Genomic DNA, 22,985 nt, shown 5'->3' on the forward strand with positions numbered 1-22,985 from the left:
TGTTATTTCATAGTTTCATAGAACAATGTAGAAAAAAGTAAAATAAAGAAAAACCCTTGAATGAGTCGGCGTGTCCAAACTTTTGACTGGTACTTTATATATATAAAAAATATAATTGTATATGAAATCCACAACCCAAAAACCACAACCAGCAGTTACCACTATGGAACACATTAACTGTTGATATGTCTAGACTAGAGAAAGTTGATTTTCAAGAGTGTTTGGTACCCATTGCAAGCCAACGTTACAAAAAGTTGCATACAGATTGCAATGCAGACCATTAGCAACGTCGCGATTCAACACCGAGGGTCATCACTAGTTACAACAGCCACAAAGTCATAACCCCCGCCCATTTCGCAAAATAAAATAAAATAAAATAAAATTGGTCAAATACACATATTTAGCCGATTTTATTGCGGGTGTAGCGAAATGCTTATGTTCCTAGCTCCAACAGTGCAGTATTATCCAACAAGTCAAGGAAATATAAAAGTAAAATAATGTCCGAGTGGCATTCTCTAAAATACAGTAGAATATAATACAATATATACATATGAAATGAGTAAAGCAGTATGTAAACATTAAAGTGACCAGTGATTCCATGTCTATGGGCAGCAGGATGAGTAATCGGGTGCTCAATTGCTCTTCTTAAATTTGTATTTTAAACCTAAACGTAACTACACTGCTAACAGTATGCCTAAACCTAACCTTGGACTAAGACCAAACTGCACATTTTTGTTTTCATAAATTGTTACGATATAGACAATATCATTTTGACTTTGTGGCTGTAATATCTAGTGGAAACCCAGTGAGAGGGACGTGAATCATCTGGGGTTAACAAGAAAGCATAATTTATGTCTAACGAAACCGTCGTATCTTGTTGTTTAGCAAGCTAACGTTAGCTGGTAAACTAACAACCCTGTGTCACATACACTCACCCTCTGTAGTAGCTGGGACACGAGTTGCAGAAATGACAGAGCTACGGCACCGCGGAACGACTGAAAACGACCAATATCAACAATCCGAAGACAAGGTAGCTAGCCTACGGTACTACGGAGTGGTTATGGACTGCCATTTGGAACAAACCCGTTAGCTAGCCAAGGCCCACTAGATGGGACATCATGCCACAAATTATGATTGTGACTAGAATAATGATAAGTATTATTTAGCTAGCTGTAATAGCGTACAAGGCAAGCTAGTTAGCCAGCCACGTCAAACGTTACAATTTAATTAGCGCGAACGTTAGTTTGCTTGCTAGCAAAACATAGCTAGCACGCTAACAAATTGTATGCTGATTTGTTGTTTACATTAGCTCTGGCATGAATGACACACATCTACAAGATACCATTAGTGGTTAACTAGCTATCTATATCTAACGTTTGTCTTTAACTTGTCATTGAAAGTAACAAGAAGTATAGCTATTCCTCTCTTGCCTACTCCCCAGTCAACTGAACGGAAAATGGGCGTTGTGCATTTACTGTGTGGACAGGGCAACTAACTTTAAGTAGATGTATCTATTCAATTAACTTAATCTATGTATTAGTCATAAACTCTGGTTAGTTTTCAAACGTATGAGTTGGATTTCAACTCATGAGGTAGGCTGAATTGAAATGGGCATGGCCAATCAACTCTGCAGGAAGGACAACCCACATACACATTTCAAGCCACATACAAATTCAGACGGATCACAATCACTGCCTCAATTTATAGCTAGTATGTATGATGCCAGTTGTGGGCTGTTTCGAATAAAAAGCCTGGTTACTTTACATTAAATTTAAATTAGGGATGGGCAATATGGCCAAATATCATGTGATAGTATTTTTCAAATTATGGTATTTTATGTTTTGGATAATAAAAGTTATATATTTGCTTTGAGTAGTGGGTGGCAACACATACATTCTAAGTTATTTTAACAGGTCTCTCTCCATTCTGATGGTTTTATAATGTTCAATTAAACTTCAACCCCAAATAATTTTCTGCATTTTGATCAATTTCTGCATTTCCTTCACTCATTTGAGATCATTTCCACTGCCACGTAGGGCTGCACAATATTGGCAAAAAATCAAGGCCTTATTTTTAACCAAATGTTAACTGCAATTTGACTTGCGATTTAGTTTCAACCATTGTAATCATGGAAAAACGAATGATTATTCTAATTCTATAGTTAGAAGATAATAGTGGGCACTTTGAATACAGTGTTGTTTGATATGACAACGAATTAAAATTCCAGGGAGGAGTTATTGTGACAGGGTAGGAATCAAAGTCTTGGTTAGGGGCCCCTATATTCTTTGTCCACATTAAATGTTTTCACTTAGCTACTTCATGTAGCTAACATATTCATGCGGGATGGCAGTGGTGTTTGAAATGGAGGGGAGGGACTACAGGGCTAAGCATGTCTCTTAAGGAGGCTAAAAATAGAGTTTGGCTTGGAAAAGTTGAATATTTTCAGAAGGAGTTGGGTAATTGGTTAAGGGAGAAGGATGGGTTTGAATCAGTTGAAGCTAGCAATAACAAGGGAGAGGGTACACTATATATATATTTAGCCACCCGTTCAAATTCGTGGATTCGGCTATTTCCGCCACACCTGTTGCTGACAGGTGAATAAGATCAAGCACACAGCTATGCAATCTCCATAGACAAACATTGGCAGTAGAATGGCCTTACTGAAGAGCTCAGTGACTTTCAACGTGGCACCGTCATAGGATGCCACCTTTCTAACAAGTCAGTTCGACAAATTTCTGCCCTGCTAGAGCTGCCCCGGTCAATTGTAAGTGCTGTTATTGTGAAGTGGAAACGTCTAGGATCAACAATGGCTCAGCCTCTAAGTGGTAGGCCACACAAGCTTACAGAACGGGACCGCTAAGTGCTGTAGCACGTAAAAATAGTCTGTCCTCGGTTGCAACACTCACTACCGATTTCCAAACTGCAGCTGAAAGCAACGTCCGCTCAAGAACTGTTCGTCAGGAGCTTCATGAAATGGGTTTCCATGGCCGAGCAGTCGCACACAACCCTAATATCACCATGCGCAATGCCAAGCTTTGGTTGGAGTGGTGTAAAGCTTGCTGCCATTGGACTCTGGAGCAGTGGAAACATGTTCTCAGGAGCGATTAATCACGCCTGACCGTCTGGCAGTCCGACGGACGAATCTGGGTTTGGTGGATGCCAGGAGAACGCTACTTGCACGACTGCATAGTGCCAACTGTAAAGTTTGGTGGATGAGGAATAATGGTCTGGGGTGTTTTTCATGATTTGGGCTAGGCCCCTTAGTTCCAGTGAAGGGAAATCTTAGTGCTATAGCATACAATGATGTTTTAGACGATCTCGTGCTTCCAACTTTGTGGCAACATTTTGGGGAAGGCCCTTTCCTTTTTCAGCATGACAATGTCCCCGTGCACAAAGCGAGGTTCATACAGAAATGCTTTGTCTATCGGTGTGGAAGAACTTGACTGGCCTGCACAGAGAGCCCCGACCTCAAACCCATCGAACACCTTTGGGATGAATTGGCATGCCGACTGCGAGCCAGGCCTAATCGCCCAACCTCACTAATGCTCTTGTGGCTGAATGGAAGCAAGTCCCCGCAGCAATGTTCCAACATCTAGTGGAAAGCCTTCCCAGAAGAGTGGAGGCTGTTATAGCAGCAAAGGCGGGATCAACTATATTAATGCCCATAATTTTGGAATGAGATGTTCGAGAAGAGTTAGGAGGGAGTGGAGGGAGAGTTTTTTAAAAATATTTTGTAAAAAAAAAAATTGAGAGGGGGGGCAGCTCTCGGAACTGTGGGCTGATCTTGGATGGTTGGTGGCCTGGCGGTTGGGAGCTTGGGCCGGTAGGTCGCTGGTTGGGGACCCTGATTTGACTTTGTAGGAGATCTGTCGACATGCCCTTGAGCAGTGCATTTGACCCTGGTTGCTCCTGTCGGTCCAGCTGCTCCTTTTGCTCCTGTGGAGCCAGCTAACTAGCGATTTGACGTTAGCGGCTAACACAACTTAGCCAGAACTTGCTAAGAAAAGACAAACAAACTAATAGTGTAATTATAGAACGCTAGTGTATTTATATTCAGAAGTGTAACCGGTGTGAAATGACTAGCTAGTTAGTGGGGTGCGCGCTAATAGCGTTTCAACCGGTGACATCACTGGCTGAGATCTTGAAGTAGTTGTTTTCATTGCTCTACATGGGCTGTGGCTTTTGTGGAGCGATAGGTAACGATGCTTCGAGGGTGTCAATTTTTGTGTGCAGAGGGTCCCTGGTTCGAGCCCAGTGAGGGGTGAGGAGAGGGATGGAAGCAATACTGTTACAGAAGCAAAGTGAAAACCGCATCGTAGTCATCAACATTGTTTCATGTGCTGCGTTAACCATGAAGACTGAACGCAAGTGTCTCGTGGTGAGCAACAATAAATGCAGTCTTTGAGTGCCAGGGGTGGGGATAGGTCTGTGTGGAAAGCAGCATAGAGAGGGAGCGCGGAGAGAGATGACTCACTTAGCGGAGTAACCTAAAAAATGGTATCACATTTAACAAACCAAACATTCAAATACCATTATAAAAGGTAAAGTAAAAACACAAACCGGTCTGTACAGCCTTACATTTTAAAGTCAAGTACCTTTTATGAGCTCTAATTAAAATTGTCCAGCTGCTTTGTTGTGTTGCCTTTTCTCTCCTCATCCATCACACAGACTCCACTGTGGGGCTTTACTAGTTTCAGGGTCCTTAAAAGACATGCTTTGTTCCCCCCTCCAAGTCCACTTTGACTTGCATTCCCGCCTCAGAATGTAGATCTTGCGTCTTGGTTTTTGATCAGTGATTGTCAGGCTGGTGCCCCCCTTAGCGACGTTGGCAGAAAGCGGATGTTTCTGGTTGATGACTCCGCTCTGGCGTCTGTCTACTCCTGCTACGTTCGGTTAGGCAGGTTTCATCATGCAGCTGTGTTGTGCTGGTGGTATAGGGCCGTGGCGCTCTGTGGTTTGATTCTGTCAGACATCACTGAAGAAGGACCCTGGCTGCAGGTGCATCATCAGTTCTCCATGGAGAACTTAGTGTCTCTGTCTTGTGCCTACAAAATGTTTTTGAGTTGAAATCATATGAGCCAAAGTTGACTCGGTTTGCTCTCAGAAAGTTTGAAGAATGGGTATATCAGTCAAATTGTGACAGCGTAAGGACACTGGAAAATAGATCCAGCCTATTTATACCCAGAGGAAATGGCATGTTTGTTGGTCAGTGCCAAACTGAAACCTTGGGATATCCCAACTCCTAACGTTAACCCCTACCCTAATCTTTTACATTTCAATGGGGTACGGTTAGGGACGTCCCAAGGATCCCAGATAGCACTGACCATTGTTTGTTGTGTATAGTATGTATTAGAGGTCGACCGATTAATCGGAACGGCCGATTAATCGGGGCCGATTTCAAGTTTTCATAACAATCGGAAATCGGTATTTTTGGGCGCCGATTTGCCAATTATTATTATTGTTTTTTTTTATATATAAAAAATTTAAATAATTACACCTTTATTTAATCTTTATTTAACTAGGCAAGTCAGTTAAGAACACATTCTTATTTTCAATGACGGCTGCTCATTGCCTCCCAGGGAACATGAAAGGGGTCTCTTCAGTACCAGGAGTGTGGAAGGAGGGGCTATTTTTATCCAGGGCATCCTGCCTGATAGGAAATGGGAACCAGCAAACCTGGGGGTTCCATCAGCTTGATAGCTAGGCCTACTGCTATATGTGTGTGTACGGTGTGTGTGTTGACAACCAAGACAGGCAGAGTGTAGGCTAACAGCTATCTGTTGTGTTAATAGGAGGTTATGTGACACAACAGTGCAATTTTGGTAGCGCTAGGGGGGAGAGACCACGATGACATCACAGCAGTCTGCAATGTCAAATGACACATTTTGTTGCCATGAAAAAGCAGAGGGTCATCCGCTTTCAGAGAGTATCAAGGGGGCAGACGCCATGAAATATGTTGATTACTCTGTCACTATCAGCCATATATTTATCAGACAGAATATCCTAACGCCAAAGCGGAAAAGCACTACAAGCTTGCTCTCACAATGTTGTTGTTCACTGACATAAAATAGACCCGGAAAGGAAGTGGGGGAGCATTCCTCATAGGAGGCTAGCTGTGTTTGTTTACATTGTATGACTCACTCTATATCTGTGTCTGTCTCTCTATCTCCCCCCTCTGTCTCCCCTCTCTCTCTTTCTCTCTCTGTAGGGATCTGAGAATGAGGGGAAAGCAGAGGGGGTGTCTGAAAGTGAGACCAAGCCTGATACAGGGCTCCCGGAGGTGCCTGTCCCTGCTGATGACACCCCTGAGGTCCTCAACAAAGCCCTATCTGGACTGTCCTCACGGTAAACACTTCCAACATATATATATTTTTTTCATTGACTATTTTCTTATCGTAATCACACTCACAACCTCCGGTTTGGCCATTGTTTGGAACAAGGGAAATATCACCTATTCACAAAACGTAATATCTGCGTCCCATAAGTCTCTGGTCAAAAGTAGTGCCACTAGGCCTATAGGGAATAGAGTGCTATTTGGGACACAACCAACATCTAGATTTTTTTTATTTACTATTTTCGGTTTGCTCCTCCATCCTAACAACATCCTGTTATTTAGACATGGATTATTGAATGCTAATGAAATACCATCTGCTATGCTCAATATAACTATTGATCTGTGTAGGCCTATATTGACATTCTTCAGGAATGTATTGACCAGCACTTCATTTGTGCACACAGACAACTGATATGGATGCTTATTGTTCACCTTTTCATTACACACTGTATCTGGGGATTAACTGTGTGTGTGTTCTCAGATGGAAGAACTGGTGGGTGCGAGGGATCCTGACTCTGGCCATGATCTTCTTCTTCTTCATCATCATCTACCTGGGCCCCATGGTGCTCATGCTGATTGTGAGAGATCCTCATCCTCCTTTCCCTAAGCCTTCTGTCTGTCAGTCAGTTTGTTAGCCGATCCCAAATCGCTCCCTACCCGTCCCCTTTGGTCCGAACCCCTCTTTTGCCAGATCTGCAGACTCAGGATAGATATATGCAGTCCAGTGATGGAACTTCCACCATATTGCGTACATACCTTACAGATCTGCAGAAACAAAAGGTTAGGACGAAAGAGAGGGTAAGGGATTGAATTGGGGCCGGCTGTCTGTCTGTCTGTGTCCTTAATGGATTTAGGCTCAGAGTGTAGCTCAGTGGAAATAACAGACTCTTCTCTGCTTTACTGCTCTGCTGGACTACCTGCTGGGAGGGAGAAAGCTTGCTGCAGGAAGTGAACAGAGAACACAACTTTTTATAGAGTCACAACACAAGAACATTCAACCAAAATGTCTGATTAAGTGAGATGGTATTGAGCAACAAGGAATCATATGATCCAGATACTGTTTTCAGGGTGATATCAAATGTGAAGTGTGGTAGGGGAATACCATGTAGTTGATACCAAAACCCAGACAGTCAATGGCAAACCTCAGTCATTTATTACAAACCTGTTCAAAGTAATAATGGAACATCTTTCTCTACAGGTGCTCTGTGTGCAGATCAAATGCTTCCAGGAGATCATCCACATCGGTTACAGTGTGTACCACTCCTACCACCTGCCCTGGTTCAGAACGTTGAGTTGGTGAGATGCGCGTGCGCACACACACAATTTTATGTCTGTGTTTAATGTTATACTGCAACTAACTGTTTGTTGACCCGAAATAATGAGTTGCACGTTTTATTTCATTGCAGACTTCCTGAGGTTTGTTGGTATGGTGATGTTTACCCAGTTTAAAGTGTTCATCTATATTATTTCTCAGCAGAGAGAAACTATATCATGTTACATGTAGTGGTGATGCTATTTGTAGTATGTTAGCTCTGGTGTAAAAGCTCTTTAGTTATTATAAAACATCATAACTTGTACATTTCTTCATAACTTGAACATTGCTTCTCCAAAAGTTCACCATTGCTCCAGGTTTTCCAGAAAAGGTTGCCTAGTGAATGTTCAATCTGTTATAACAGTTCTGACCTCACCCCATGCTCCCTTCCTCCTCCCTTCATCTTCCTCCTCTCCCTCCCCTCCGCTCCCTGTCAGGTACTTCCTGCTCTGTGTAAACTACTTCTTCTATGGAGAGACGGTGACAGACTACTTCTTTAATCTGGTGCAGAGGGAGGAGCCGCTGCGCATCCTCAGCAAATACCACCGCCTCATCTCCTTCGCTCTGTACCTCACAGGTGAGATGCAGGCTGTCTCCAAAGTTCTGACTAACTTCCTTTGTTCATGTCTTTTCCTTCATGATCACTGACCTGGCAAGGACAGATGGAAACCGATCTAGTGCCGATCTAGTGCTATTGGTGATAAAGAAGCCATTTTAGAGTATCAAGAGTGAGACAGAGCCAGGGAGAGGGAGTGAGTTGGGGAGGGAGAAAGGGGAGTCCTCTTTTGAACGTTTAGTGTCGTTTTAGTTGGAGCTTCTTCATTTTTAATCAGTTTTTACCTGAAAAAGGGTTTGGTACAATTTTTTTTTTTTTATATATTTAAAAGCTTCAGAAGGAAACTCCACTGTGCCACACCCTCCCTCTTTCAGTCAACCAGTGCAGCAGTGGCAGTTCATGGCAGCAGGATGTGGTGAAGGTAGCACTCGCTAAACGTCTGCTGTTTCTGTGTGACTGTATGATCATACCTCGACTTTGTGGCTCAAGGTGAAAGAGGAAAGTTAATACCCATCTATCCCTCCTTCGTTCATACCTCCCTTAGGGTACATTTCAAAACAGGGCCAGGTTGTTCACTGGAGAAGTGTTGGCAGGGAAAGGCTTGTAAGGTAATAGGGCCATCTCTTTTAAGGTAATAGGGCCATCTCTTTTAAGGTAATAGGGCCATCTCTTTTAAGGTAATAGGGCCATCTCTTTTAAGGTAATAGGGCCATCTCTTTTAAGGTAATAGGGCCATCTCTTTTAAGGTAATAGGGCCGTGTCCCCTGTGACAGATAATGTAGAAGGAGCTGAGTTTCACAGAATCTATAAGTAGTTTAATAAAGACAAATCAGAACACTGTGTGCTTTGTTCTAGCCTGGTTCCAGATCTGTTCATCAGGCCAAGTTTCAAGTTTTATTAGTTGTATGTGCGGGGTGCACATATGGTATACACCGTCCAACAAAATGATCACTTGCAGGTTCCTTCTTGACAATGCAACAACAATAAGAAATAATGAAAGATAAGTAAACGAACATAAAGTAAATGACTCAGTAGAATAGAATAAACAGTTTAGCAGAAGTATAATACAGTGACTACAATGACCATAGAAGTTGGCAAGACAGCACAAACTGATCTGGTACCAGGCTAGCATTGTTGTGCTCTGATGAAGCATGTGTAACAAATTGATGTGGATTGGATGGATGTAGAAATATTCTGGTGTCTAAATTGTTCTAACTGAATTATTGGCCTGACTGCTTTATCTAATTTGTTAGATTCGATAAAAGCATCTTACTCACAAGGGCGTCTTCTTACTCTGATACAGCCTTGGGGATTGATATAATTCTTGGAAGTGTAAGAAATCAAGAGTTACATGCAGCGCATTCATGTAAATCTGTTTTTATCTGTTACTGACTTTAGCAGGCTTTTAACCTCGGAAACCAAAACCAAATCATCATTTATGTCACTAGAGATTGTGATTGAGTTTGATTGAACATGGCTAGGATGATTACAAGGATGCAGTTGCTGGTCCTCAGTTTTAAAACAAAGAATGACAATAATAGCTTCTAAAAACAGTCTGACACAAAAATGCTTTGGGGTAAATCCATTTGAATTCAATCACTTTTTGACAGCATCCCTTTTGATTTAAACAAAACTTTTCATTCATGTTTACCCATGGAAGAAGTGGTCAGAAAGTGACCGTTTGGACCTGAATGCCAAAACGTTCAGGAGATAGAAGGTGCTCAAAGTTCACCCATTTTGCACACCATACAATGAGACATCCATGTCTTTGTCACTGGAAAAGATAAATGGTTGAGTTTGACAACACTAAGCTTAAAAATGATAAACTATTTTATTATTTCTTGAAAGAAAAAATATATTTTTAATAATTGTTATTTTTAAACATTTAACGTAAATTATTTAAAAACGTATGACCTCATTGTTTTCATATTCTCATACAGTATGTTGTAGCTTAGACCCTATTTTGCATCGTCTGAGGTTTATGTTTTCCCCGCCATCGGTTGAGACACAACATGCTCTTGAATGCTCTTGAAATTGTCATTTCAATTATAGAAATATAATTCTTAGAATGGACCTTTACCTGTCGACCACTGCAATTTAGCTGGTACACCATTGAAATTTGAACTTTTAATTACTACCACAAAGATGACCGCCGGTCCACTCAATGTCAACTTAAATGGTCCTGTCTATTCTATTATTTATATTTCTATGATTTCAATAGGATTGACTGTATTATTTAATACAACCGATATTCCCATCCAAGTCAACATTATCTGATGTGTGGACCTCAACCCATCTTTGTGGTATCGTTTGAAAGTTAAAATGGGAATACATTTGAAATTTTATCAGCCAAAACATGACACCCACCCTGTATTCAAGAGCATGTTGTCTCAACTGATGGTGGGCACAACACTAAAACCTTAGATGATGTCAAATAAGGTTTAAGCTACAACATGTGAAAATGAAAGATATTAGATAATCAACAGTAAATGACATACTTTTTATTAAAATATTTTTTCCCAAGAAATGATAAAATAGTTTGACAACCCTGTTTGTAAGATTTTAAATGATATCAATCTCAACCGTTTATCTTTTCCAGTGATGAAGACTATACAAAATAGGTCAACTTTCAGCACCTTTTATCTCTAATGTTTTGGCATTCAGGTCCAAAACGTCACTTTCTGACCACTTGTACAATGGGAAGATATGTATGGAAGGTTTCGTTCAAATCAAAAGGGGTGCTGTGAAAAAGAGATTGAATTCAAATGGATTTACCCTGTTGACTTGTTTCCTCTGTTCTCTGTGTTGTGCAGGTTTCTGCATGTTCGTGCTGAGCCTGGTGAAGAAACACTATCGCCTGCAGTTCTATATGGTGTGTGTGTGTGTAGTGCGTGCATGCATGCATGTGTTGCGTAGCATAGTGTGTGTGTACTGTATTATGAACCCTCTGGGCTGCTACTTCCTTATTGAAGGGGCCTGGCCCAGAAACATGGAATCCCACCAGCAGTGATCTGGGTCCTCTCCAGGATATAGATGAGGCCCCTAGCCCTGTCTGCTGCCTTTGACAGACACACAGACACACAGACACAGACACAGACACAGACACAGACACACAGACACACAGACACACAGACACACAGACACACAGACACAGACACACAGACACACAGACACAGACAGACACACAGACAGTGAGTGAGTGAGTGAGTGAGTGAGTGAGTGAGTGAGTGAGTGAGTGAGTGAGTGAGTGAGTACTGACTGGGCTGAGGGCTCAGCACTCCTCAAGGATATGTTTGTGTTGTTGCAAAGGAAACTTGGTCATCATTGCCCTGTTATCAGTAAGGATTGTTCTGTGCAAAATGTCATTTACAGCATTAATGCTAAATTCTAAACAAAGAGTGCTGAGTAATTATAAACTGGGTGGTTCGAGCCCTGAATGCTAAAAGCCATGTTATATCAGACTGTATACCACGGGTATGGCAAGAAATGACTGTTCTATTTACATTGGTAACCAGTTTATAATAGCAATAAGGCACCTCGAGGGTTTGTGGTATATGTTCCATGGCTACGGGCTGTATCCAGTATTCCATGGCTACGGGCTGTATCCAGTATTCCATGGCTACGGGCTGTATCCAGCCCTTAGTTGTGGTATATTGGCCATATACAACACCTCGCGTCTTATTACTTAAATATACTGCAGTTTTCTGGACATTTTGGGGTAGCTATGTTCCTTTATCACTTATTAAAAATGTTGGGACAATTAAGCTTTCTGAAAATGAATTTCCTTCCTTCCTGTCAGTTTGGCTGGACTCATGTAACTCTGCTGATCGTAGTGACTCAGTCCCACCTCATCATCCACAACCTGTTTGAGGGAATGATCTGGTAAGAAATGTCTCTGTCGCTCACTCACTCACTCAAATTCAATCAGAGGGCAAATTCAGTCAGACATTGGTTGTGACCTAAATGGCACTCTATTCCATATATAGTGCACTACTTTTTATCAGTGCCCTGTGGACCATGGTCAAAAGTAGTATACTATATAGGGAATAGGGTGTAATTTGGGATACACCTAGTGGATCTGTTCTGTCAGAGGTTAATGCATGGGAATGTCTTCACTTAGCCCACTGTCTCCATGCTGTACAATGGGAGGACTTATTGCAGGTTGAAAAGTCTATCTGATGTAATTACGACCTGTCCTACAACCATGTGATGCAAATGACGAGTGCATTAGGGTGGTCTACATCTGAAGCTTATTCAGGAGTCAACAACATTTCAGAACGTTCAGATAGAAATGTACTGTGTTGACGAGACCGGCTCTGTCTCTTCAGAGTAAATACTCATGTCTGCTTTATACACCCCACTGAATACACCCCAGGTGTTGATACCAGTACCTCTCTCCTTCTCGGTCTAGGTTCATCGTGCCCATCTCCTGTGTGATCTGCAATGACATCATGGCCTACATGTTTGGCTTCTTCTTTGGACGTACTCCACTCATTAAGGTTAGCAAGACTGTTACACCACTACTGTATGTAGCATTTTCTGAAGTTTGGATCATTCATTTGATATTTGGTACAAAGGATACCATTGGTAACACCCTGTACTGTGTCAATGTCCTGATTGTGTACTCTACAGCTGTCTCCTAAGAAGACCTGGGAAGGCTTCATCGGCGGATTCTTTTCTACTGTTGTGTTTGGGATCCTGGTAAGACACGGCCATAGCTAACTGCAAAAGTTTCCATTCAAATTCCCTTCAAGTCCTATTATTTTATTCTCTGCTTCTGTCCCTCTCTCTCTCTCCAGTTGTCATATGTGATGGCAGGCTACAGCTTCTTTGTGTGTCCAGTGGAGTTCAACAGTGACCATAACAGTTTTGAGGTGGACTGTGTGCCCTCTGATCTGTTCCAGCTACAGGACTATGCCCTGCCGGCCACCCTCGAGTCCCTCACTGGATGGGTGAGTCGGATCTGTCCCCTCTGTTTGATTGTGCGACTGGCTGGTCTCTGTTTCTGATCTGTCTTTCTGGCTGGCTGGCTGGCGGGTCTGTTTCTGATTGATGATTGAAAGTTCCACTTAAATTAACTACGCAAATGTTCAATTCTCTAGTTATAAAAAATTCTGCCGGCCTACCTAAGTGGCGCAGCATCGCAGTGCTTGTGTCACCTTGGTTGTGTCACATCCGGCCGTGACCGGGAGTCCAATAGGGCGTCGCACAATTGGCCCAGCGCTGTCCGGGTTAGGAGAGGGTTTGGCCGGGGGCCTTTACTTGGTTCATCGCGATATAGCGACTCCTTGTGGTGGGCCGGGTGCCTGCAGGCTGACTGCGGTCGTCAGTTGAACGGGGTTTCCTCTGACACATTGATGCGGCTGGCTTCCTGGTTAAGAGGCGCGGTTTGGCGGGTCATGTTTTGGAAGACGCATGACACGACCTTCGCCTCTCCCGAGCCCATTGGGGAGTTGCAGAGATGAGACAAGATCGTAATTGGATATCATGAAATTGGGGGGGGGGGAATGCAAATATATATACAGTTGAAGTCGGAAGTTTACATACACCTTAGCCAAATACATTTAAACTCTGTTTTTCACAATTCCTCACATTTAATCCTAGTAAACATTCCCTGTCTTAGGTCAGTTAGGATCACCACTTTATTTTAAGAATGTGAAATGTCAGAATAATAGTAGAGAGAATGATTTATTTCACCTTTTGCTTCTTTCATCACATTCCCAGTGAGTCAGAAGTTTACATACACTCAATTAGTATTTGGTAGTATTGCCTTTAAATTGTTTAACTTGGGTCAAACGTTTCAGGTAGCCTTCCACAAGCTTCCCACAATAAGTTGAGTGAATTTTGGCCCATTCCTCCTGACAGGGCTGGTGTAATTGAGTCAGGTTTGTAGGCCTCCTTGCTCGCACACGCTTTTTCAGTTCTGTCCACAAATTTGCCATGGGATTGAGGTCAGGGTGTTGTGATGGCCACTCAAATACCTTGACTTTAATGTCCTTAAGCCATTTTGCCACAACTTTGGAAGTATGCTTGGGGTCATTGTCCATTTGGAAGACCCATTTGTGACCAAGCTTTAACTTCCTGACTGATGTCTTGAGATGTTGCCTCAATATATCCACATGATTTTCCTTCCTCATGAGGCCATCTATTTTGTGAAGTGCACCAGTCCCTCCTGCAGCAAATCACCCCCACAACATGATGCTGCCACCCCCGTGCTTCACGGTTGGGATGGTGTTCTTCGGCGTGCAAGCCTCCCCCTTTTTCCTCCGAACAGAACAATGGTCATTATGGCTAAACAGTTCTATTTTTGTTTAATCAGACCAGAGGACATTTCTCCAATTATGGTGGTTTTGGAGCAGTGGCTTCTTCCTTGCTGAGCGGCCTTTCAGGTTATGTCGATATAGGACTCGTTTTACTGTGGATATAGATACTTTTGTACCCGTTTCCTCCAGCATCTTCACAAGGTCCTTTGCTGTTGTTCTGGGATTGATTTGCACCTTTCACATGAAAGTACATTCATCTCTAGGAGACAGAAGGTGTCTCCTTCCTGAGCGGTATGACGGCTGCGTGGTCCTATGTTGTTTATACTTGCGTACTATTGTTTGTACAGATGAACGTGGTACCTTCAGGCGTTTGGAAATTGCTCACAAGGATGAACCAGACTTGTGGAGGTCTACAATTTTTCTTCTGAGGTTTTGGCTAATTTCTTTTTGATTTTCCCATGATATCGAGCAAAGAGGCACTGAGTTTGAAGGTAGGCCTTGAAGTACATCCACAGGTACACCTCCAATTGACTCAAATTATGTCAATTAGCCTATCAGAAGCTTCTAAAGCCATGACATAATTTTCTGGAATTTTCCAAGCTGTTTAAAGGCACAGTCAACTTAGTGTATGTAAACTTCTGTCCCACTGGAATTGAGATACAGTGAATTATAATTGACATAATCTGTCTGTAAACAATTGTTGGAAAAATGACTTGTGTCACGCACACAGTAGATGTCCTAATCGATTTGCCAAAACTATAGTTTGTTAACAAGAAATTTGTGGAGTTGTTGAAAAACAAGTTTTTTAATGACTCCAACCTAAGTGTATGTAATCTTCCGACTTGAACTGTATATGAATGTATGGAGCATTAGTGAGGTCGGGCACTGATGTTTGGCGAATAGGCCTGGCTCGCAGTCGGCGTTCCAATTCATCCCAAAGGTGTTCGATGTGGTTGAGGTCAGGGCTCTGTGCAGACCAGTCAAGTTCTTCCACACCGATCTCGACAATCCATTTCTGTATGGACCTCGCTTTCTTCATGGGGGCATTGTCATGCTGAAACAAGAAAAAGCCTTCCCCAAACTGTTGCCATAAATTTGAAAGCACAGAATCGTCTAGAATGTAATTGTGTGCTGTAGCATTGAGATTTCCCCTCACTGGAACTAAGGGGCCTAGCCCGAACCATGAAAAACAGCCCCCAGAAGCGTGATTCATCACTCCAGAGAACGTGTTTCCAGAGTCCAATGGTGGCGAGCCTTACACCACTCCAGCCGACACTTGGCATTGCACATGGTGATCTTAGGATTGTGTGTAGCTGCTCGGCCATGTAAACCTATTTCATGAAGCTCCCATTCTTGTGCTGACGTTGCTTCCAGAGGCAGTTTGGAACTTGGTAGTGAGTGTTGCAACCGAGGATGGACTATTTTTATGCGCTACGCTCTTCAGCACTCGGTGGTTCCACTCTGTGAGCTTGTTCGGCCTACCACTTCACGGCTGTTGCTCCTAGACGTTTCCACTTCACAATAACAGCACTTACAGTTAACCGCGGCAGCTCTAGCAGGGCAGAAATTTGATGAACTGATTTACTGGAAAGGTAGCCAAATCCACTAATTTGAAGGCGTGTCCACAAACTTTTGTATATATAGTGTATTTCATCCGAGTGGAGAAGTGCAACTAAAGCACAAAATGATTTGTTTTACGTTCATGATTTTGAGCAAACCCTGACTGAAGCCTAGCCTAGCTGATTGCTGGCTGGTCTCTGATCTCTGGCTGGCTGGCTGGTCTCTGTTTCTGACCTCGGGCTGGCTGGCTGGTCTCTGTTTTTGACCTCGGGCTGGCTGGCTGGTCTCTGTTTCTGACCTCTGGCTGGCTGGTCTCTGTTTCTGATCTCTGGCCGGCTGGCTGGTCTCTGTTTCTGACCTCTGGCTGGTCTATGTCTGGAAGTCTGCTTTGATATCCTAAATCCTTTTGTCATTGTTTCTCCTCTTTGTTAAGAAACTGTTTGACCGTATGTGAGACTGTAGTCATCCTCTCTCTCTCTCTCTCTCTCTCTCTCTCTCTCTCTCTCTCTCTTTCTCTTTCTCTTTCTCTTTCTCTCTCTTCTCTCTCTTCTCTCTCTTCCCCCCCAGCCCACAGTGCGCCTCTACCCATTCCAGATTCACAGCATCTCCCTGTCTGCCTTTGCCTCCCTCATGGGACCCTTCGGAGGCTTCTTTGCCAGCGGCTTCAAAAGGGCCTTTAAGATCAAGGTGGGTATGAGGAGAAGAGACCCCTGTTATCGCTGGACCTGGTGGACTCACTAGAATTGAGTGGCCTCTCAGTTGACAGTGCTCATGATCAATGTTCCCTCAAAGCTGCGCGGCAGGGAACATAAATATCAGCCCACGGAGAGAAGCACAAGATTTATATTTTTGTTGTTGTTCCAGGACTTTGCCAACACCATCCCCGGTCACGGTGGCATAATGGACCGCTTCGACTGCCAGTACCTCATGGCCACGTTCGTCAATGTCTACATCGCCAGCTTCATCAGGTAACCCCGTTGTTTATAAAGAGAGTAGTCAGTGGTGCATAGAGAGAGAGGAGCCACAGTCTTAACTGCTTTTGGCTGACAGTGTGTTGATTGATGAAAATAATGCATTACTAAAGAGGAAGTGATTCTCGAGAAGGCTGTTACTGTATGTGATTCATTTAACTTTTTAAATGTTATTCTAGTCATTTAGCAGACAATCTTATCCAGAGCGACTCAGTTAGTAATCTTCTCTCTCCCATGGGCTTAAACGGCAGCAATGTTCCATCTATTGCATAAAGACATGAGGTACAGCCTCCAGCAAATTGACTAACCAGACATTTTGTGGAGGTGTATTTGTGCTGTCAAAATGTCACCCTGTATGTATATCTGTAATCCATTGTGTAATCTCTCTCTCCAGGGGCCCTAACCCTGCCAAGGTGGTTCAGCAGCTTTTAGCCCTGCGCTTGGACCAGCAGCTCAACATCTTCAACTCCTTAAAGAGCCACCTGATAGAGGGGGGTCTGCTGGAGGATGTAGCCTAGGGCCACCTCAGCCAGCCCCAGGTCACCCTACTGGGGACACAGAGAGGAGTGCAGCCCCTGGCACCAGAAAGCCCTGGAGGTGTGGGAGAAGAAGTGTGGTGCTCGTATGAGCAAGAACACATCTGAGAAAGTAACTCAATTCTTTGGGTTATTCCATTTTCTGTGTGACTGAGAGGGAGGGAGCGTATATAGTATGAAAGAATGTGTGTCCTAAACTGTTTTCCTTTGTCAGTGTTTCAGGTTGTATTTGTGAGTAAATGTATGTCAGCATAGTATCTACAACACAGTGATGCCACTTGATCTGTGTACCACAACGAGGTCAGGTGTACATGTGTGTGAATATTTTATGGTACATATATTTTATTTGTGTTTTAATGCACTGCTCAACATAGTCACACTGTATCGTCCTCATCTGCCAACATTTTATTTGCTTCATTCATCGTAATAATTGTTTGTATTTATAATTTTTTATTTTACCTTTTATTTAACTAGGCAAGTCAGTTAAGAACAAATTCTTATTTTCAATGACGGCCTAGGAACAGTGGGTTAACTGCCTTGTTCCGGAGCAGAACGACCGATTTTTACCTTGTCAGCTCGGGGATTCAATCTTGCAACCTTTTGGTTACTAGTCCAATGCTCTAAACACTAGGCTACCCTGCCACCCCACCTATTACATAATATGTGTGGTTGAGTTTTTACATGGAAATCTTCCGTTGTATCCCTGTTTTGTATAGTCAATATGAATTTTACCCGGTAGAGGTTCACTCTGCTATTGGCACGTCATGCTGCATACCGGTGTGTTTCTGTCTCCGTTACCATGGAGTGCGTCCCAAATGGTACCCTATTTCCTACATAGTGCACTACTTCTGACCATAGCCCTATGTGCCCAAGGCATCATCAACAAGATTCAGCTGCGGCTAGTCAGGAGGCCGGAAGATAATTACAAATAATTTGTAGACTGCAAATTGACCGCAAGAAGCCCAAGCAGATATAATATTTGACTAAAACATAATAATTTAAAACCTTGCTTACATTTGTATAAGATCACATATATTTCCAAAACTAAAATCACTGATTTGCTGGTGTTTTTAGTCTTATGCCCCCAAATAATTTTGCCCATGGGACAAATGCGGCTAGCGAGCCGCCAGTTGGGGAACCCTGATATAGGGAACAGGGTGCCATTGTAGACACTCATGCTTCACCTGTAGCTTCATTCACACCATTCTAGGAAGTGGACTGTCTAAATTGGGAGCAAAACACCACTATGGATTATTGACTATCATTATTGTTACAAAATGGAGGTTAAGGGTAAAACATTCCCTAGGAGCAATAGAATACGTGTTTGAAAGTGTAAAATGACAAAAGGAATAGTATAGGAATGTATTTTACAATATATTTCATTGCCATTTAATATTCTACTACACAACTGTCTGCCTTAATGTTAAACTTCATGTAAAACTTTTGTGATCTCCTTTTGGTGTGGGAGTTGGACATCAGGGTTTCAGCTGTGGTTATTTGGGTTATTTATTTTCCAATCAAGTTCCGTTATCAGAGATGACGATCTGTGAAGGGTCCTTTCAGTTCACGGTGGATGACTGCCACCAGAGTTTTATATACAGTACCAGTCAAAAGTTTGGACACACCTACTCATTCAAGGATTTTTCCTTATTTTTCCTATTTTCTACATTGTAGAATAATAGTGAAGACATCAAAACTATGAAATAACACATATGGAAACATGTAGTAACCCAAAAAGGGTTAAACAAATTCTTCAAAGTAGCCACCCTTTGCCTTGATGACAGCTTTGCACACTCTTGGCATTCTCTCAACCAGCTTCATGAGGAATGCTTTTCCAACAGTCTTGAAGGAGTTCCCACATATGCTGAGCAGTTGTTGGCTGCTTTTCCTTCACACTGTGGTCCAACTCATCCCAAAACATGAAGGAAAACCCTGGAATGAGTAGGTGTGTCCAAACTTTTGACTGGTACTGTGTTTATATATAGATCTCTATAAATGCTATACACTACTCTGTGGCAGTCAGTGGCTCTGACTGCCACTGCTGAGGTTCTCATAGGAATGTGAGATGGGACACAATCCACCCATGTTGTTTACATCAGCTATTGTAATGGATGAATACATAGTTACAAATGGCCACCAGGCGCTATCTATTTTGTTACCGGTATATCTATTTTGTTGCTGGTATAATATATATTTGTAAACTTCTCCTAAGCGGCAGATTTGTTCAACTGTTACAGAGTGTTAGCAATTGTATAGAAAGCACCAGGATGGTGGGGTGAAGGGATCATGCTGTCTGTTCAGTGTCCAATGCTATGGGACTGTAGTGAAGGATACGACTCAATATTAGGAAGGTGTTCCTAATGTTTGGTATACTCAGTGTAGTGTATTACTTGAGACCAGACCACTATGTGCCCTGGTCAAAAGTAGTGCACTATAAAGGGAATAGGGTGCCATTTAGGATGCAACCAGGCTCACAGATAGTGCTCGTCGTTACACATCCCTCCTGTGGGTTGCGAACAATCAGTAACAGGAGGCTGGTGAGGGGAGGACGGCTCATAATAAGCCAGTAGTAATACACAATACCAAAATCACTGGCAATCTCACAGATTTTGTTAAGCTACTTTTAATGCTGTTGATGTTTTTCCTCTTGTTGCCATTGTGAGATTACCACCAAGTGACTTTCATTTTGTGGTCACATCCAACATAAATGGTTAAACTCTTGTCGTTGGTTGATCTCTGTTACGTCATCTTCATTTACAGGGACCAATCTATAGACCAATCTGAGTGTAAGGATATGACATTGAGGTTGTTAGTGGGGAAACCAGGGCCTCTGAGTATAAGTAATCTAGGATCAGTTTAGCCTTTAAGATCATAGTGGATATACATTATATGGACAGGGAGGAGCTGATCCTGGATCAGCACTCCTACTCTTAAATGCTTTATGAATATGGTCCCAGATGCTCATCTATCTATGACTTAGGGAAAATTGAGGGAATGATGTGTTTAATTAAAGAGATGGGTCTGTGGCAAGCTGTGACTGACCCACATACAGATTATCTCAGCACTCTGCCTGATCACATAGGGCCCAAATCTGAAATATTGTACAAACTGTCACCTCTTTCACTCTCCCTAATCACATACAGTATGACCCAATACTGATTTTCTGTACAAACGATCATCCATTGATACCATACGTCTACTGTAACTCTAGATTGGGATCAAATTGTGTATGTAAAGAATCCACTGCCATTCATAGACGGATAAATGTTCAACATGGTACATTATTGAAATTAGATTTTTGGAGTAGCCTACGTCTTACTTAATCAATCCAAATAAAATGTTAAAATAAAATGTTATGGTTTGCATACACATATTTAGCAGATGTTTTTGTGGGTGTAGTGAAATGCTTGAAATCCAAGGCTCATGAGCAATAATTAGCTACACAGATTTTTATTTTACCTTTATTTAACTAGGCAAGTCAGTTAAGAACAAATTCTTATTTTCAATGACGGCCTAGGAACAGTGGGTTAACTGCCTTGTTCGGGGGCAGAACAACAGATTTTTACCTTGTCAGCTCAGGGATTTGATCTTGCAACCTTTTGGTTACAAGTTCAACGCTCTAACCACTAGGCTACCTGCCACCCCAATAATGAAAAGATACCTTAGTTTCTGCCAATAATGTTTTTAATGTAGGATTAAGTATCATAGCTAACACATCTATTCTTTGATTCTATTCTGTAACAGTAAAAGACAAAGCAATATGAAGTATCAATGTAGGATGTGAAATGTCCATGCAGGGTCCAATACTTACAGTGAGGAGAGTTCATACGAAATCTGTTCACTATAAAGCCATAGAGGTATGTTTGGGATTGGGTGATCTGCACCTCCACTATCATCATCTCTCTGTGCTTCACATCCTCACCATCCATGTCATGTAGCTCCACTAAGATGGGGTTTTGTCTAGATGGGATATAGCTTTTGTCAAAATTGACCTCGTAGCAGGATAGAAGAATTTACGCAGCAGATTAGGATAAATAATTTTCCAGGTTAAGGTTGGGAAAAGTGTAGGGTTACGGTTAGCAACAACAACAAAAACTATTTGGGACAAAAGCTGTATCTCGTCTAGACATGACCCTAATATGGAAGGCCACATAATAGAGCGAAACTTCTATACAGTCCAAAAACCATGCAGCTCTACTCCTTGAAATGCCTACTTCCATAAGCACATTTTTCCTATATTTTTTGTGATAATTATTTGAGATCCTGTCAGTCTTTAACTTACCTTTCTTATTTGTATTACTATGTTAACTTGTATACTCTACTGGTATTAAACTCACCTTTGATTTTCATTATTATATTATTATATCATACTAATCTAGCTGTTTTGGAAATTATATTATCTATATATCCTTCAGTTTTTACATTACATAATTCACAGATTTACTTAGCTAATGTTCAGAGAAATATTCAGGCAGTATTGGACATATTTAATGTGTTTGTCACTATTTTATCTCTTATTGCTGTGGTATCAGGTGCATTAGCTAGTTTTGAATTTCCAGATATTGGCTGTTGTCGGTCTATGGAAACTATCTGTGGTAACTTTGTGCTGCGTTCAGGAGAGGGAACCTATTGTAATGTCTCATGCTGTGTAGATGATAGAGGCATTGATAGAAGTTGTCAGAAGCCAACAAGTGGAATATTGGAAACCAACCAGTGAGAAGGGTGGTACATTTTCCTTGGACTTCATTGGCGGTAATAACAGTTTTGTGCCAGTTCCATGTCAGTATTATGGATAGCTGCCACTTGAGTGTGCTAAAGTTTAAAATATATCATTTTTGTGTTATCCTCCTTGGTCTATTAAATTGAGCCTCTGCCAGTATTGCACTTACATGTAAAAGCAGCAAGATTATACCTTCTGCATCACTGCTGTTCGATAACATTCCATCTCCTAAGGTTAACTTGAAACTACTTATGGGGGAAATGGGGATCATTATTCCTCCTTAGCAATTTGCTCTTACAGAAATGAGATGTTCCCTCACCAATAGGTTAATCATAATATTGAGCAGACATATTCTCTGCATAATAGGCTACCACTGTGAAATTTCCTATTACACAGTTCTATTTTAGTATGTTAGGAATCTTATCAAGTTATCCAGGACATTATGGAATGTATGGAGATCTGCTATGTTTGGCTGTTCACGCATACGCTTCTCCTCTGGGTCTACTCTGGTTGGTTTGCTTTTTCTCTGATAAATATTGATATTTTATGATTTTTGTTTATTATTATCGTATATTGTGCAATGATATGTGTTAAATTGTATTTGATTTAGGAAACATTTTTGATAATGCCAGAAAATGTGCTTGGTCTTTCAGTAAATATCTTGTTCATATGTTAGATGACAATAAAAGGAAAAGGGTAAATGTGTGTCTGTGAACTCATTGGCTGTATGTTG

General features: G+C 41.9%; 1 protein-coding gene across 1 annotated transcript; it reads left to right on the top strand.

Moving 5' to 3' along the window:
* The first annotated feature begins 617 nt into the window (after window positions 1–617).
* On the top strand, window positions 618–22,953 carry LOC129826541 (phosphatidate cytidylyltransferase 2-like). Its single transcript, XM_055887401.1, has 13 exons — window positions 618–1,030; window positions 6,209–6,345; window positions 6,816–6,912; window positions 7,533–7,630; window positions 8,084–8,223; window positions 11,016–11,074; window positions 12,002–12,084; window positions 12,614–12,701; window positions 12,835–12,903; window positions 13,002–13,154; window positions 16,593–16,712; window positions 16,890–16,993; window positions 17,391–22,953. Exons 1-13 carry the CDS (start codon window positions 968–970, stop codon window positions 17,512–17,514), a joined length of 1,335 nt encoding a protein of 444 aa, XP_055743376.1. The 5' UTR covers window positions 618–967; the 3' UTR covers window positions 17,515–22,953.
* The last annotated feature ends 32 nt before the right edge of the window (window positions 22,954–22,985 follow it).

Source organism: Salvelinus fontinalis, chromosome 28 (assembly GCF_029448725.1).
Source record: "Salvelinus fontinalis isolate EN_2023a chromosome 28, ASM2944872v1, whole genome shotgun sequence".
NCBI lineage: Eukaryota > Metazoa > Chordata > Actinopteri > Salmoniformes > Salmonidae > Salvelinus > Salvelinus fontinalis.